The sequence below is a fragment of the Nyctereutes procyonoides genome, unplaced genomic scaffold (genome assembly GCF_905146905.1).
Source record: "Nyctereutes procyonoides isolate TBG_1078 unplaced genomic scaffold, NYPRO_anot_genome, whole genome shotgun sequence".
Lineage (NCBI taxonomy): Eukaryota > Metazoa > Chordata > Mammalia > Carnivora > Canidae > Nyctereutes > Nyctereutes procyonoides.
The window spans coordinates 3842116-3858774 of NW_026575028.1; the positions used below are offsets into that span (position 1 = coordinate 3842116).

The window sequence follows — 16659 nt, forward strand, 5'->3', positions numbered from 1 at the left end:
ATTCAGATGCATGGACACACAGGGACACCAGGGAACACGCAAATAAATACGAACATGAACACAGTTGCACACTACTACACAGGATACATTCACACACATACACGTTGATATATGTGTATGCACAGGTATACACACACACATATAAATACGCACTATAACAAACCATGGGGGGCTTTTACTGTCTAAACCCCTCAGTGGCTATTCCCACTGCACTTTGCAGAAGAGAGTCCACACTTCCTGTCTCTCCCCATCTGATCCGTGCCTCACTCTGGCTTTATGCTCCAGCCCTGCTGTCCTCCTTTCTGTGGTCTGAATAGAGGGAGTGCAGACCCCTATTTGCACATGCTACCCCTGTTCCACAATTCTCCCTGCAGCTTTCTACGGGGCTGGATTAGTCTTATGACTTAGATCTCAACTCAGATGCTGCCTCCTCAGAGACCCCCTCCCTGAGCAGCCCACGTGACAAAAAACAAACAAACAAACAAACAAATCCACCCTAACCCCAGCCCCTCCCTATCTTGTCACTCGCTTTCCTGGTCTTCATGCCACCTTTCCCCTAATTTGGTATTAACTTATTTGTTTTCTTAATTATTTTCTATATCCTTCCCCATGTAGAATGGAAACTTAGCACCTTTCCTAAGCGGGCCCTAGGGGCACAGGATCTGCCAGCCCAGAGAGAGCCCTGCCCTCAGGGAAATGCTGTTCCAGAGGAAGACCCTTGGGGTATAGATCTATGGATCGATCTATAAAGCATAATAAGCAGAAAAAAACCAAAGTGAAGGAACAGATAAATAATGTAATTCCAGAAACTGGAAAGTGTTTCGAAGAAAATGAAATAGGGTAAAGAAGAGAAGGTGACTGGGCAGGCTACCTTCTGAGGCGCACGGGGAGGGCCTCTGGGAGGAGGTGATATTTGAACTGAGACCCGAGTGAAGAGAGGGAGGTGGCTGGGTAAAGTCTTGGGGGAGCGGCAAGAACAGAGGACTGAGATGGAAGGAGCCTGGCCCATGGCAGGCAGCTTGTGGGGCCAGGGGGCCAGCGCAGCCAAGCAGTGGAGCAGAGGAAAGGGAGATGGGGTCAGAGATCTGGGAGGCCCTATGTCTGGGAACGTGGACTTCCTTTGCCTGGCATGGGAAGTGTGGCAGTCATGCGGCCTGATTTGTACTCTAGAAGGATCACTCTGCTGCTCTGTGGAAAGTGGACTTAAGAGGTGGATTGTTAGATGTGGGGTAATTTTAAAGGTAGTGCCAGTGTGACTATGGATAGAGAGGATGGGGGGCGGTACGAAGAAAAGACACAAGCCCAATCTTGTTCACCACTGTTTCCCAGCACTTACAAATCTTGTTCCCAGCCTGGTACATAGGTGACACTCATTAAATATTGTGGAATGGATACATATTTCAAAGAACGAGTGCCCCCCACCCCGTCACCCCCCTATCCCCATCCCCACATACACATGCACACTCGTGAGCACACACACACATACACGCACACACATCCCCCAAGCTCACTGTCCTCTCGGGCTATGCGATGTGAAGCACACCCTGTACCGTTCCTGCCTTAGGTTTTCCATAATGTAGGAGAGGCACATGCTCTGGAATCTGGTTCATTTCCATCATGACCACGGAACCATAAACAAATTATTTGGTTCCTCTGAGTCTCAGCTTCATACCTTAGAAAGTAGGAATGATCATATCTGCTTGAGCGACCTCACTGCCCCCCCACCCCCATGATGTGAAAGTGCCACGGGAAAAGGTAAATGAGTATGGCATTGGCATTCGGAATGAGGTTGCTGGCCCTCCCCAGCCCTCTCCGGGCTCGGGGCGAAGGTCCACTCACCACCAGCAGGTCATTGAAGAGGAACACCTCCCTCTGATGCGCGGCCTGCTTCTGCAGCTTGTTCACATCTGTCACCTCGAAGAGCCGGCTGCAGCAGACCAGGCGGCGGTGAGGCATGGACAGCACCTGGGGAGGAGGCACACATTGACGGGGGAGGCTTCGGGGCTCTCAGCCCTCCGCACCCCACAGCACCCACTTTCCAGAAGAGCAGATGGAGGCCGGGGTTCTGCCTGCAAACCCTGAACTTGACCCTAAATGTCCCCTCTCCTCACCCTAAACGTCTTCCTTCCTTGTGTGACTTGGGGAGAAAGGCTTGAGGAGAAGTGTTCATTGTTCTGGAGTAGATGAGGAGATACAGGCATGGGGAGAGGAAGTTGAAAAGAGCTTCCAGATTGTTCAAATATGGCCACTGCCAACTCTTTTTCCCCCAAGATCTTCTTGAGGACCCCCCACGACCCAGGCTGCAGCCTGCAGGGTGGCACTCTGGCACTTTCTTGCCTGCACACCCAAATGCAAGTGTGCAAGAGGGAGGGGATGGTGAGGATGCCTCAAATCTGCTGTCTGTAGAACAATCTACTGCAGTGGCAACGATGAGATCTCCAGCTGTTTCTTGGGTCAGCACTTTAGGGAGGAGAAAACAGACACGAATACCAGAACCCACTCTACGTCCTTTATACTTATGGCCTAAAGAGCCTCTGCTGATGTCTGAGTAGTAAACCATAGAGCATCACTGCCAACCTGGACCATATTGCCTGAGACACAGATCATGACCAAGGGGCACCCCAATGGTTGGGACACCACAGTCTAGAGCTTCCTTCAGCCTCTTTCCTGCCTTCTGTTCAATAGGACCATCCAGGAAAACCCAGTATCCAGCCCATCTTTCGTCTCCCCATCTGGTCATCCAGATGCTTCAACCCTAGATGACTGGACAGTCAGTCCTTCCCGATACCTCACCACAGGCTCTCCTGATGTGGTGGCTGGTAGCCATGAGGAAATGTCATTAAGGGGAGACAGAGGGTATGGTGGATGGCACATAGTGGGGATTCAATCATTATGAAGTGAGCAAAGAATGGGAAGGGGTTTCTGAAAGGGAAGGAGGAGAATGAGAAGAGATGTAACACAGGAGACAAAAGGAGGTATGAGGTAGGGGGCTTGGCATCCATGGGAGAGGAAGCGACCCCTGTGGGGTGAGAGCTGTTCTGTGGTGGGCACTTACTGTCTTCATGCCCATGATGGACTTCTCCACTTTGGTGACATACGTGACATGGTCCTCATTGGACTTGAGCTCCTTCTGCTGTATCCTTTCATAGATGCCTACCACCAGCTCCCTTGGGATGTCTGCACCGTCATCCACACCTACCAGGGTGGAGTAGAAAGGGGAGGCGAAGGAGGGGAAGAAGGGAAGGAGTGTCAGAAGTGAGGAGCCAGAGAGTGGAAGACCTCACCAGACTGAGGCTCCTGAAGGCTGGCTTTGACATTGCCCTGTCCCTGTTCCAAAGCCTTCAATGACTGGCTCCCCATACCTATTGAATTAAGGACAAACTCCTTAGCCAGACACTAGCACTACTATAATATGGCCCCAGCACACATTTGCAGCCTCATCTCCTGCTGTTCCAGAACCAGAACCTCCACTCCCCCTTCCCACCTGTTTCTCATCCCCAGGACAGCTTCCATGTTCCTGTTCAGCACCTTGCTTTAGTAGTTCTCTTGTCCTCCGTGTATTTATCTACCCCCCACCCAGCTCCCTGCCTCCCATGAGAGTCTCTTGAAAGCTGATGTTCTGTCTTGTTCTCTCTTGATCTCCTCCCTCTTGGACCATCCCTCTTTCTCCCCCAGGGAACACGGTGCTCAATGATTAGTTGCTGAATATATGACAAGATTCTTCCTTCACTGGAAGCCTGGGAGGTGGTGGTGATTAGATATTAGGTGAAGAGGAGTTGGACATCCCCCTGTGGCAATGCAGGTAAGAAGACCTTACTCCCATCTCCTACTTCATAGTCACAACACTCTGGTAACAAAAAATACTGACAGGAAATTTACTAATATTGAAAAAAATTTCTTTGTGAGCTAGAAAGAGAGGCAATAAAATTTTTCTTCTTTCTACTTTTCCTAAATATATTTTTTAAATTTTTATTTATTTATGATAGTCACAGAGAGAGAGAGAGAGAGGCAGAGACATAGGCAGAGGGAGAAGCAGGCTCCATGCACCAGGAACCCGACGTGGGATTCGATCCCGGGTCTCCAGGATCACGCCCTGGGCCAAAGGCAGGCGCCAAACCGCTGCACCACCCAGGGATCACTTTTCCTAAATCTTTTAAAACTATATGCTTCTCTTGTAAGAAAGAAAAACAGAAAATAAAACAACTTTGGCAAGTGTCCTCAAAGGAGATTTCTTGACTAGTGAGAGGACATTACACCTTCTATGAGCAACTCTTTGTGTCAACCCTGTTTCATCCACATTCTTTTCTTGGTTCTTCAAGTCAGGCACATTAGCTGTGTGGTGCCCCTGGGGACCTAAAAGACATAGGCTGGGGACAAGAAAGAGCAGGGAGCAAGACTCCATACAAGACTCCATCCGAACCAACACAGAGGCATCCATCCCACTGAAGAAGCACCTCTGCTCCTTCTGAATATTCTGGTCAAAGGGAGTTTTTTATTTTTATTTTTTAATTTTTTAAAAAGACTTTATTCATTTATGTAAGAGAGTGTGTGTGTGAGAGAGAGAGCACGAGCATGGGGAATGAGAGAGAGAGAAGCAGGCTCCTCGCTGAGCAGGGAGCCTGATGCAGGGCTCAATCCCAAGACCCTGAAATCATGACTTGAGCCAAAATCAGATGCTTAACTGACTGAACCATCCAGGTGCCCTTAAAAGGAATTTTTTAAAAAGAGAGATATGTCTACAAAGAGTAAGAGTAGGGAAGAAAAAATGGCACCATGTGACCTGGGAAGTGGACAAATGAGCAGATGGACTGGCAAGCCTGAGAGAGTGGAACCTGAAGCCAGCAGAGAGGTTACAAGCCACTTAACACACCACAGAACCACCAAAGGGCTCTGGGATGGGTGGCAATGGGAATCTTTGAACGTGGAGGTAAAGTTGGGCTGGAAACAGGAAAATAGATTGATCATCAGCCTAAAAAGCATTTAGATCTCCCTGTCCCTTCCTTCACTCCAACAGCAGACTGAGGGTTAGTCCTCTGGAAGAGGTAAACTGGGAACTCTGGGATGGGAGGACCCCAAGGCCAGCCAAAGACTCATCAAGTCTATGCTGAAAACTGAGGCATGGAGTAGATGTCTATGTATTAAGAGACCCTCTCAGTCCTATTGACCCAGAAGATCTTAGATCGCTGGCATCCAGATTCATACCCTCTGGGCAACAGACTGGACATTTCTGGGGAATCAACAGGCACAAGAGAAAAATGTAAAGATACTACAGTAAGGATTTCTCAGTGAAACAGTTCAACTCAATCACCCTATGAGAAAGCCCATTGGTCAGCACCCTGTCCCTGCCCATACTCACAGAGTCTTAAAAATTCTGCTTTAAAACATAGTTAAAACTGTTTTAAATCAGCCTTTTAGCTCACTCTTACATATGAGAGAACAACTACGTTTCATCATGTATATATGGAAAGCCTATAACACGAAAGAAAAATAAGTATGGGGAAACAGAGAAAGGAAGCCAGAAGAATTAGAGGCAAGCAGGGAGCAACTGAAATAAACCAAATGCCATCAGAGATAATGTAAGAAGATACCACATCTACAAAACAAGACTAAAATGTTATAAAAAAGGAACATTTCAAGAACAGGTTCTTGAAAATGAAAAATGTGACAGCAGAAATGAAGACCTTAAGAGGTGACTTGTAAGACATCTTCACGAAAGTCCAACAAGAAGACAGGTAGAAAGCTGTAAAAACTAAAAGGTCCAACTAGGAGATCTAATATCTGAATAATAGGAGTTCCAGAAAGTACAGAGAAAACAAAGGAGGGAGATGATTAAATACAGTATTTTTTTAAAGATTTTTTAAATTTTTATTTATTTATGATAGTCACAGAGAGAGAGAGAGAGAGAGAGAGAGAGAGAGAGAGAGAGGCAGAGACACAGGCAGAGGGAGAAGCAGGCTCCATGCACCGGGGGCCCAACGTGGGATTCGATCCTGGGTCTCCAGGATTGCGCCCTGGGCCAAAGGCAGGCGCTAAACTGCTGCGCCACCCAGGGGTCCCTTAAATACAGTATTTAAGAAAACTTCCCACAATCGGAGAACATGTTTCTAGACTGAAGGATCAACCCAGCACTAGCACAATAGATGAGAAAAAGCCCATAAAGAAACTCACCAGTTTGAAGAGATATCTGCACCCCCATGTTCACTGAACATTGCCTAACAACAGCAAGATGTGGAAGAAACCTATGTGTCAACTGAAAGATGAATGGATAAAAAAGATGTGACATATATATATATATATATATATATATATAATGGAATATTGGCCATAAACAAGAATGCAATCTTGCCATTTACAGCCACATGGATGGGCCTAGAGCTTATTATGCTAAGTGAAACAAGTCAGAAAGATAAGGAAAAACACCATATGATTTCACGTACATGTGGAATCTAAATATGAAACACATAAACAGACAAAACAAAAATATAAACAGACTCATATATACAAAGAACAAACTATTGGTTGCCAGAAGGGGAGGGGGGTTGAGGGTAGGCGAAATGGGTGAAGGGGATTAAGAGGTACAAACTTCCAGTTACAAAATAAATTAAGTCGTGGGGAGGTAATGTACAGCATAGGAAACAGAGTCCATAATATTGCAGCAACTTTGTATGGTGACAAATGGTGACTAGACTTATAATGGGGATCATTTCCCAGTGTATAAAAGTCACTATGTTGTACACCTGAAACTAACAAGATGTCAATTATACTTCAATTAAAAAAAAAGAACCCGAACGAGGTGGAGTATCAGGAAAGTTTAGAACGCAAAGGACAAAGAGAAGAGCCTGTAAACTTTTAGAGACAGAGAGAGAGAAAATAATATGCAAAAGGTGAGGAATTGGAATGGCAGAGCAGCACCGTCCATTAAAAGACAATGGAGCAGTGCTTTCAAAATTCTGAGCTCAATCTTGCCAGTCCAGAATTCTCTTCCCAGCCAAACTCTCAATCAAGAGTGAAGGTAGAAAATGATATATTCAGACACACAGGTTGTCAGAAAGTTTGCCACCAGGGTACCTTTTCTGTGGAAGTGAACCATAAACGAGCAAGCTACGAAATCTAGGACACAGGAACTGATCACAAGAACAAGGCAAAGGAGGCCTGTCAGTGATGTGAAGGGTGTCCCAGGCTGACTGCCGGGTGCTGGTGCAAGCATTCTCTGTCCAGATTGGAGCAGAGCTAGAGGCTCGGGGAGAGAGGCTCCAAGAAAAAAATCTCCCAGGCTGCATGTGTGGAGAAGAACTTGACAGGGTGGGGAGTTTGGAAATTAGTGGGTGGCAGGTGCCTAGAGAGCTAAGCAAAGGGAAAAAGAATACAAGTATTCACTCCAAGGAAAGCAGAAATAGGAAGGGTCTGTAATCATGATATACTTCAAGACTCAGCTTTGGACTATGTTTACATCTTAGTAACATAAACACCGATGTCACCAAAATAATGCTGAAGCTAGACAAACAGTGTGGGGCTGCAGTGTAATTTTAGTGGGGGCGGGCTAGGGTAGGTGGATGAAAGAGAGCTAATCCTCATTTTCCACGATGGGAAATTGCAGTGGTCTGAATGCTTGTGTCTCCCTCCCCCATTTGTATGTTGAAATCCTAGTCCCCAAAATGGATGGTATGAGGAGGCGGGGCCTTCAGAAAGTGCCCAAGTCATTAAGATAGAGTTCTCATGAATGTGAGGATTAGTATCATACACCAAAAAGACCCCACAGAGCTCCCCACCCCTTCTACCATGTGAGCACACAGCCAGAAGGCTCTCAAGCCAGAACCAGGAAGTGGGCTCTCACCAGACACACCCCTCTGCCAGTACCTTGACCTTGGGCTGCCTGGCTGGCAGAACTGTGCCAAATAAATGTCTCTTGTTTATAAGCTACCCAGTCTGTGGTATTTTGTTAAGGCAGCCTGAACGGATTAAGACAGAAATTAATGATACTTAAAAATTTAAAAAATGAACAAGTAGCAGTGTATGAAAGAAACCAAAATCCACATACTATTTAAACCCATCTATATGAAGTTCAAGAACTGGCACAATTGGTCAGCATGGATGGAAGGTCAGACGGTTGGCACTGGGGCAGGGGTACTGAATGGGACAGGATGTCCTGGGATCAGGGAACGATCTCCATTGAGAGCTGGCTATGATCACATGTGTATGTGGACATAAACATGCACCAAGTGCTCGGATCTATAAACCTTACAATGGGCTTTAATCTAATATAAAAAAAAAGGAATAAGAAAAGAAGCAGAAGCACGTTGTTCAGCTCTATAAAAGAACACAAGAAATGGCAAAAAAAAAAAAACCCAAAAAGTTGAGAGCGGTTGCCTCTGTGGAAGGAGAGTGGTAACAGGAGCAGGGACGAATATTTTTTTTTGTAGCAGGCCTTATAGAACGATTTGACTTTATTAAATCATGTGCACGTATAGCTTAAATTTCTTAAATGCTAAAAAAGAAAAGAAAAAACAACTGAGCACTTATCCCATCCTGTCAGTTTTGTCCTGGTCCCTGCCAGCGGGTGCATTATCTCACTGGGGAAAGGATGTGGCCAGTGGGTGCCATGAAGTTATCTGCAAGGCTGACATAAATGGACCCAAGACTTAAAGGCCCTCATATGTTATGCAGTGGGGAGGTCTGGTACACTTTGGTGCCAGCGGTGCCGCCGGTGCCTACAGGTCACCCACTGGAGGACGTTCTGTGGAGGGCAAGGTCCGGGGCTGTGGCAGTGACTCTTGGAAACTCTCCAAAGTTGCCTGGCATGCAAGCAACTTTCCCAGATGGCTGTGTGTGCCCGGGACTGGACACAGCACTGTCCATTCCCTTGGCTGCGGGGGTGACAATCTACAATCGGCTCAGCCTCACAGAATGAACGCTGAACGGAATGGGGCCTGGGCAGTGGCCTTGCCCTCTGCCCCTTCCTCCCTCTCTTCCTCCCCCTCCTCCCCCTTGTTGTCCCCCTCAATCCCCTTCATCTCCCTCCTCCCCACCCCTCACCTCGCAGGTTTCGGATAAAGTCCTCCAGCATCATCTTCCGGTCAGGCTTGATGTTGGGGCTGTACATGTCAGTGTTGAGGAGGATGATGGCAAAGGCGAGGATGAAGATGGTGTCGGGGTTGTGGAACTGCTGCACCACCTCAGGGTTGCACATGCAGTAGCGCTGGCTATGGTGGGGACATGGAGTGGGGTGCCAAGTGAGGCCCTCTCCAGCCCTCTCCTCCCCTCCCCAAGCCCCAGAAATGGGAGGGCACATGGCTATCGGGGCACATACACCGATTCTCAGAGGGCCTCAGGTCCCTAAAGATCACTGTCTGCCCAATAGCCTGGTTTTCTTCCCCGCTGAGGCGATAGGGCATGTGTCCCACACCCAGGGGGCCCATCACCTTGCACAGAGGCTTGCCAAGGATTGCTGGTCACTGGGGATGAGTGAGATGCACGCAGACCCCTTGGAGGGCCTAGGGCTGCTCTGGCCTCACCAGCTCCAGGGATCATGTACCTTTACTCGCCTTCCCTCCTTTCCACCCAGCCCACCACCCCTGGGCCCTGCCAGGAGGGCTTCTCCCCAGTCCTGGACTGACCCCTGGCCCCCCAGCATCTGGTGCCCCAGGCATGTGTTCCAGGGCTGCAGGAGGCAAGGGGGGCTCAGGAAGGGGGTCTTACCTGAAGGCCTCTATGAGCCGCTCCACCTTCTGGGCCTCCCCCTGCACGCGGATGTGTGCCTGGAACTTGCGCAGGGCCTCGTCCAGCTCCATGTTGGAGAAGTCCATCTCGTCCACCACGCAGCTGAGGGCAGGCAGGGCAGGGGCTCTTGAGGAGAGGTCGGCCCCCTAGACCTCCCTGGACCCCAGGCAACTCGAGGATAAGGGTGCCTGGCACAGCGCCCCCTCCCCCATCGGCCTACCCACCCTGGCGCCTGGGGGAGGGACTGGGGTCCCTGTGACCAGCAAGGAGGGGACTGACTTGGGCCCTCCTGAGTCAAATCACACCCAGGGCTCTCTCTTCAATAACCCCAAGGACCCTCCCTCACAGGGCCCTTCCTCTAATGCCGTAGCCCCTGAAGGCAGATGGCTGACTGCTGTCCCCACCACGCAGCTAAGGATTGGAGGCCCAGAGAGGCCAGGGTGCTGCCCAGGGCTGCACAGCCAGAAGGCAGCTGATCTTCCTCCTTCTGATCCCAGGTCCTTTCCTGTCTCAACCTCAGAGGATCTCAGAGTCAGACCAAGGTTTGAAACAGGATTAGAACAATCTACTCTTCTGGTCTTGCTAGGAGCCTGTGCACCTCCCTAGTTGCTCGTTCCCACATGGGCTTCCCCATGACTGAGCCCTGGTCCAGCACCAGCCCTCGGATCTGCCTTTGGGCAGGATTTGCAAGGAGCGAGCTCATCCCAGCCTCCCCCGCAGCCAAGGAGCCCTGAGCTCTCAGGGAAGTGGTGGTCTCTGAAGGTAAATGACAAATCAGCTTCATGTGGGAGGGGACGGTGTGACAAAGTCACAAAAAATGCGGTGACTCAGAGTTTGACTTCTGGTCAAAACTCATCTTTCAGAGCCTCAGTTTCTTGCTCTGAGAAGGAAGGAGGCCAGAATCCTGCCCCCCCCACCCCAGGGCTCTTCTATATCTGAAATGTCCCCTCTAGCCCTGGAGAGTTGGCCTCTGAATGTCCCCTTTCAGTGCATGGGGGGAGGGGGAGGTGGGGACACAGCCCAGTCACCCCCAGGAGGTAGTGTCATTCCTCAGGCCTGGCCTGCTCCTGGGGCCCCTCCTTTCCATGGGATCACACAGCCTTGCCCTCTCCTGGGGTGCCCTGTTCCTCGGGCTGTGAGCAGTGGGCAGGAACCCAGGCCTGGTGGAGCAGCAGACCTGACATGCCTGAGAACTGCAGGAGCTCACACGTGCCAACGGGCTCTCGGGGTTGATTTCTCCCCTTTCTGCTGTAGTCCAGTCCTCTCTCTCCTGGTTGCTTTTTTTTTTTTTTAACTTTTATTTATTCATGAGAGACGCAGAGAGAGAGAGAGAGGCAGAGACACAGGCAGAGGGAGAAGCAGGCTCCCCTCAGGGAGCCCGATGTGGGACTTGGTCCCGGGACCCCAGGATCAGGCCCTGAGCTGAAGGCAGACGCTCAACCGCTGAGCCACCCAGGTGTCCCTCTCCTGGTTGTTTTTATACCCAGCCTCACAGCACCCGCTGGGGTGAGCAGCTCCTCTGCTTTACAGCCCCGGCTGAGGCCACCACAGGGGCACCACCCCAGGCAGCAGAGGCCTGGTCACTACCTGCCTCCCTGCCCACAGAGGTGAGGCGAACTCCAGGCCTAAGCCCAGCATATGGCTCAGTGCCCAGCCCACTGGGGGACTCAGGGAACATTCACCCAGGGACCACGTAAGCAGAGGGACAAGCCCTGAACAGGACCCACTTCCTACACGATGCTGGCTCCGTGCAGAGCTCACCATCTAGGAGACTCAGAGGTCCAGACCCAACCCTGGCTCTGGTGTCAATTTTTAGGAGAAGGCAAGAGGAGACACCCACACAGCAGTGATCAGGGGCCTGGTGGCCCATGGGCTCTCCCTCCCCCACTCCTTTCACGGGGAACAGGGAGGAGAGGGCAACATTGAAACTTCTAAGAAGGGGAGACTGGGAGCCCCCTCAGCTCCCAAGGACAGAGAGATGGCCATCTTGGGGCTGGCAGCCCATCCTCGGCTTCGTCAAATGCAGCCTTCTCTCAGGCTTGTCTGCCTGCATAGTGAGTAAGAGAGTGGTGCTGGGGGGTCGAGGCGAGAATGTGGCCCAACTGTGACAACTGGCAATGTCAGTGTCTGGCGTTTGAGAAGGCAATTGGTGGTAGCAGCCTCCGGATCTGATTTCTCAGCAGCTCTTGTCACCTCTTCCCTAGGCCCTCCCCAGCTGGCAGGTGAGCCCTGAGAGCAGCATCAGGCTCACATCCACGTGTCCCCTGGTTCATCTCCATCAGGAGTTATGAATCCTGCATGATTGACCCAGACAGCGAGGCCAGTTGGAGGAAGTGAACCTGTGCGGTCTTGCAGCAAAGGGACAGGGAGCTAGAGCCAGGGAGGCAAGGACAAGGAGGGGACAGACACGGAAACAGCAAGAGACACAGAGGATATGGAGTCAGGTGAGAAAGAGAGAAGGAGAAGGCAAGAGAGGCAAGGAGACGAAGAGGGGAAGAAAGACCAACAAAACAGGAGAGATGGAGACTGAAAACAAGAGACAAACAGAGATGAGGGAGAGTCAGAAAGAAAGACACAGGGAGACAGACAGAGGGGAGGAGAGAGAGGTGGAAAAGCATAGGACATGGAGGTGGAGGAAAACACCACAGACTGGACCGGGGCAGCCTGGGCGTGGAGCAGAGGGGCTGCACCTGCTCATCCCACCCCCACATGACGTGCCAAGGCCGCGGGGGACGGCAGTGGGCCCCAGGGCTGGCCCGACCTGGAGGACCTCAGGCTGGCCCCTGGTGCCCCCGCCTGGCGTCCACCTGCTGTCCAGGACTCGCTCCATCAGTTTGTCCACCCCACCCCTACCTGGCCTGTCAATGTCGCTCCTAGAACCTCTGTACTGTGCCCTCTGCCCCAAGGCCCCAGGGTGCCATGGGGGGGTGGGGGAGGGCCACTGAAGGAGGCAGTGGAGCAGCTGGGAGAAAGTGGGATCTGCTCCGCCAAGCACGATGGCCTAGTTTCCAGGCCTTCACTCAGGTGACCCACAGCCTGCTCACTGGCCCGCTCGGGGCTGCGGCAGAAAGCTCCAGTAATGAGCCCAGAGCCTGAGACTCAGCCATGTGGAAATGCCAGCCCGCAGACTGGGGAGTGCTGAGTAAGTCGGCCACGGGCCATGGGGGCGGCGGGGGGGGGGGGACAACTTTGTGGGAGGTCGCTGTGGGGTGGGGATTCTACACCCCACATCCTCAAGAGCCCCTTGTTAGAGCTGTGAGGTGGCTTGGTAAAACACAGATCCCTGAGCCCCAACCCAGATCTACTGACTGAACTATGTGGAGGCGGACCCTGGCAATCAGCATTCTTCGCTGGCTTTCCAGGCCTGATTCTTAAAAGCTGAAAACCAATCACTGAGCTGATGCAAGGGCTGGAGGGGGATCCAGCCCATGTGGAGGCTTTCAAAAACAAGTGAGTCCAGCAAGTCACGAGCCACCAGGCCAGCAGCTCCGGGGAGCAAGCATGTCCCCTTCAGGCTCTCAGGGGCTGCTTTGGCAGTGCGAGTGGTGAGGGAGGGATGGGAGGTAGAGACTGATGTGTGCCCCCTCTGCACACATGCCTGCACGTGTGAGCTGACTTCCCACCTTACTCCCTGTTGTGGCCACCACAGGGCTTCAATGTTCAACGGGCTGATGGTGTCCTGGGGGTCTCAGATCCCAGGGGGACAAAAATCTCAATGTGTTCTGCAAAACCCCCAGATGGAAGGGAGGAAGCTGTGTTGAATGCTGGTGGGGCACGACTGACCCTAAGAAGACAAATGGGGGATCCCTGGGTGGCGCAGCGGTTTGGCGCCTGCCTTTGGCCCAGGGCGCGATCCTGGAGACCTGGGATCGAATCCCACGTCGGGCTCCCGGTGCATGGAGCCTGCTTCTCTCTCTGCCTGTGTCTCTGCCTCTCTCTCTCTCTGTGTGTGACTATCATAAATAAATAAATAAAAATTAAAAAAAAAGAAGACAAATGCCTTCCTCTCTGGATATTTGGGGTCCGGACCAGGTGACGTCTCAGGACTGCCCCCACTCTCTGAGAAGGACCAGAAGTAGACAGGGTGCACAGTCAGCAGAGGGCTCCCAGACAGCAGGTCACACAACATCCTTCCTGGCTGGCTTTGGAATACAGCTGGCCGCTTCTCTCCCTCCTCCGGTGAAGCACCGTGTGCCCCCTGGGGCAGCTGGCCAGGTTGAGGCTGTGCCCTCTCTGCCGACAAGCCTGCCCCAGCGACCCTCACCTCAGGGGCCTTGGCCATCCTGCAATCACCCAAATCCTTGCCCCTCCACTCAGCACGATGCTTTTTTCTCTCCCGAAGTACCAGCTCAGCCTACCCTCTCACCTCCTCCCCCCTCCACTTCAACAGGGGTCCAGCACCAGAGCGGGAGGCACCTTCTACCCTCGCATTTACTAAGCACTGTTCTTAGAGCTTCCCTAGGTCCACCTTGACTTCATTTTCTTTCTCTACCCTGTGCGATAGTAACTATCATCCTGTTATTTTTTTAATTACGTAGGAAGAAATAAGCTCATAAAAGAGCTGGTCCTGGGGGAACACTGCACACATCACATTCCCTCCTGGCATCTCCTGGGCCAGGCCAGCCTGTCTCCTTCCCTTCTCTGTGGACTGTGCTAATGTGTCTCTCCCTGGGGGCTGCTGTCTTACCCAGATGTCCTTGGGGGGCTGTGGTGGGGAAACAACTGGGCACAGTCAGTCACGTGCCAGGAGCCACTCCACCATCGGCAGTCAGCACAGAAACTGTGTGGCCATCCCTCAGTTCCAGAGTTGGCCTGGGCACACAGACCCCACAGCAGGGACCAGTGCCCCACCTGCCTTCCCCCTTCTCTTCTCTGGTGCTTTCTCTGACCTCTGGTAGTGACATTTCTTTTGTTTGTTCGTTCCTTCCTTCCTTCCACCCTTCCTTCCCACCTTCTTTCCTTCTTTCCCTCCTTCTTTCCTTCCTTTCTTCCTTCCTTCCTTTCTTCCACAAACATGCATTGACTGCCTCCTATGTGCAAAACGTTGTGCTTGGGACCTGGTATAAGTGGCAAACAACACAAACACAGATTCTGTTTTGGTGAGAGACAAACATTATACCCCAAGTCAAAAAAATAATGATTTCATTGTAATTGTTTCAAATCCTTTTAGGCAAAGGACAGGCTTCCATGAGAGGACAAAGGATATATTTCATCTTGGGATGTCTGGAAAGGCCCCTTTGGGGACACGACAGTGAACTGAGACCTGAAAGATGAGTGGGAGCTGACCAAGGCAAGGGGAGGGATGGGGGAGAGCTTTCAGGCAGTGGAGAGAAAGCATATGCCAAGGCCCTGTGGTAGGAAAGAACACCCAAGGATCTAGAAAGGGTCAATGAGGCTGTAATGTAGAGAGGAAGGGGGAGAATGGTGAATGGCAGGTCGTGGGGTTGGGAAGAGGACAGGGGCTTGACCAGCCCGAGCTCTGTGAGTCACCAGAGGTTTTCGAAGTTTCTCCTTCATGTAGCAAGAGAATACAGAAGGACATGATCAGAGGAGCAATATGAGCCAGCTGGTTTTACGAAGATTTCTCTGTTTTTTGGGGTAGAATGAGTGGAACAGGGAGGGCGGGGAACAAGAACGAAGTGGGGCCCTATGAAAATGCTGCTGCTGAGGACCAAGTTAGGGCTGATGGAGCCTGGGCAAGGAGGAGACCAAGTGAATGGACAATCTGAGATGCATCCTAGAGGAAGAACTGATGGCAGTGTGTGATGGAGGGAAGGTGGGAAGTGAACCAAAAAAAGAGTCAACGGTGAGTCTCAGAGCTCTGGCTTGAGCACCTGAGGCCCAATGGTGCTGATTTTTTAGTAGACGCCATGATGGGGTAGACACATATGCTGCAGGAGAGATTGAGAGCACAGGTTGGGACACACTCTGAGATGTTCCTTCCTGTTCTACCAGGAATTTAGCATCTTAGTAGAGTGGAGTAAATCATCCTCCTTAGCACCCAGCGTCTTGTCTCCTATTTCACAAATCATGACCCTGCCTTGACCTTTTCTGCCTCTAGTCACTATCCCTTTTCTATACTCTTCTTTAGAGCCAAAATTCTAGAAGGTGTCCCTATCCATGCTGTCTCCACCTCCTCAATCTCACCCACCTTTCAACCCGCTCCAGCCAAGCATCTACTCCCAGCATTCCACTAAAACTTCTCTTGCCAAGGTCACTCTGGCTGCCCCATTGCCAAGTCCAATGGCACCAACTTATTATCCCACCAGCCTCTTGGCAGCACTGACATGGCTAATCATTCCCTTCTCAAAACTCTTCTCTTTCCTCACACCACCCTCTTCTGGGTTGGCTCTTTGAACCTCTGAGGGTGCCCCTCCTTCCCAGAACCCCCACTTCCCCTGAGCCTTCAACTTAGGGCTGGCCACTAGGCTACATTCCCTCCTCCTAACATCCTCTCTCTAGGTGGCCTTACCCATTGCCATGCTCTGAATACCCCTCCGTGACTACTCTGAAGTGTTTATCTCTTGTGATGAATTCACAATTTTAATTTTATTACTCATCACTAATGAGTTGAGTTTCTTCTTGGTTAATCTATATTGCTTATAAAAGACAATGTGCTCAGTCCAGAGGGTGCAGGTAAACCATCAACTCTGCATTTGACTGGAAGCTGACCAACACACCTTTGAGTTCTGGCTGTTGAATTCCTCCAGGTGCTCTGGTCTGAATGGCAGGCAGAGCTGACCAGGGCACACTCACAAGACCACGGGTTGTGCTAGCATCTCTTGCAGGGAAGTCAGCCTGCACACATTTCATGTTTCAGCTGGTATTTAATATTTCAACTGTTCTCAGTAAATATTTGGCAATATCTGGTTTGAGGGATTCTTCAGAAGAAATGTCCTCGACCCTGGCACTCCCCTCCCAAACTGAAAATATACGCATGTT

General features: G+C 51.0%; 1 protein-coding gene across 2 annotated transcripts in view; it reads right to left on the reverse strand.

The window, feature by feature from the left end:
- The window catches only part of IQSEC3 (IQ motif and Sec7 domain ArfGEF 3), a 110574-nt gene that overhangs the window by 12729 nt on the left and 81186 nt on the right, over positions 1-16659 (reverse strand). For both annotated transcript variants that reach the window (XM_055315346.1, XM_055315345.1), the window contains 4 exons: positions 9697-9819; positions 9034-9200; positions 3056-3195; positions 1840-1965 (listed from right to left, as the gene is read on the reverse strand). In XM_055315346.1, the coding sequence (XP_055171321.1) occupies positions 1840-1965; positions 3056-3195; positions 9034-9200; positions 9697-9819 (556 nt within the window). The remainder of the gene's footprint in view (positions 1-1839; positions 1966-3055; positions 3196-9033; positions 9201-9696; positions 9820-16659) is intronic.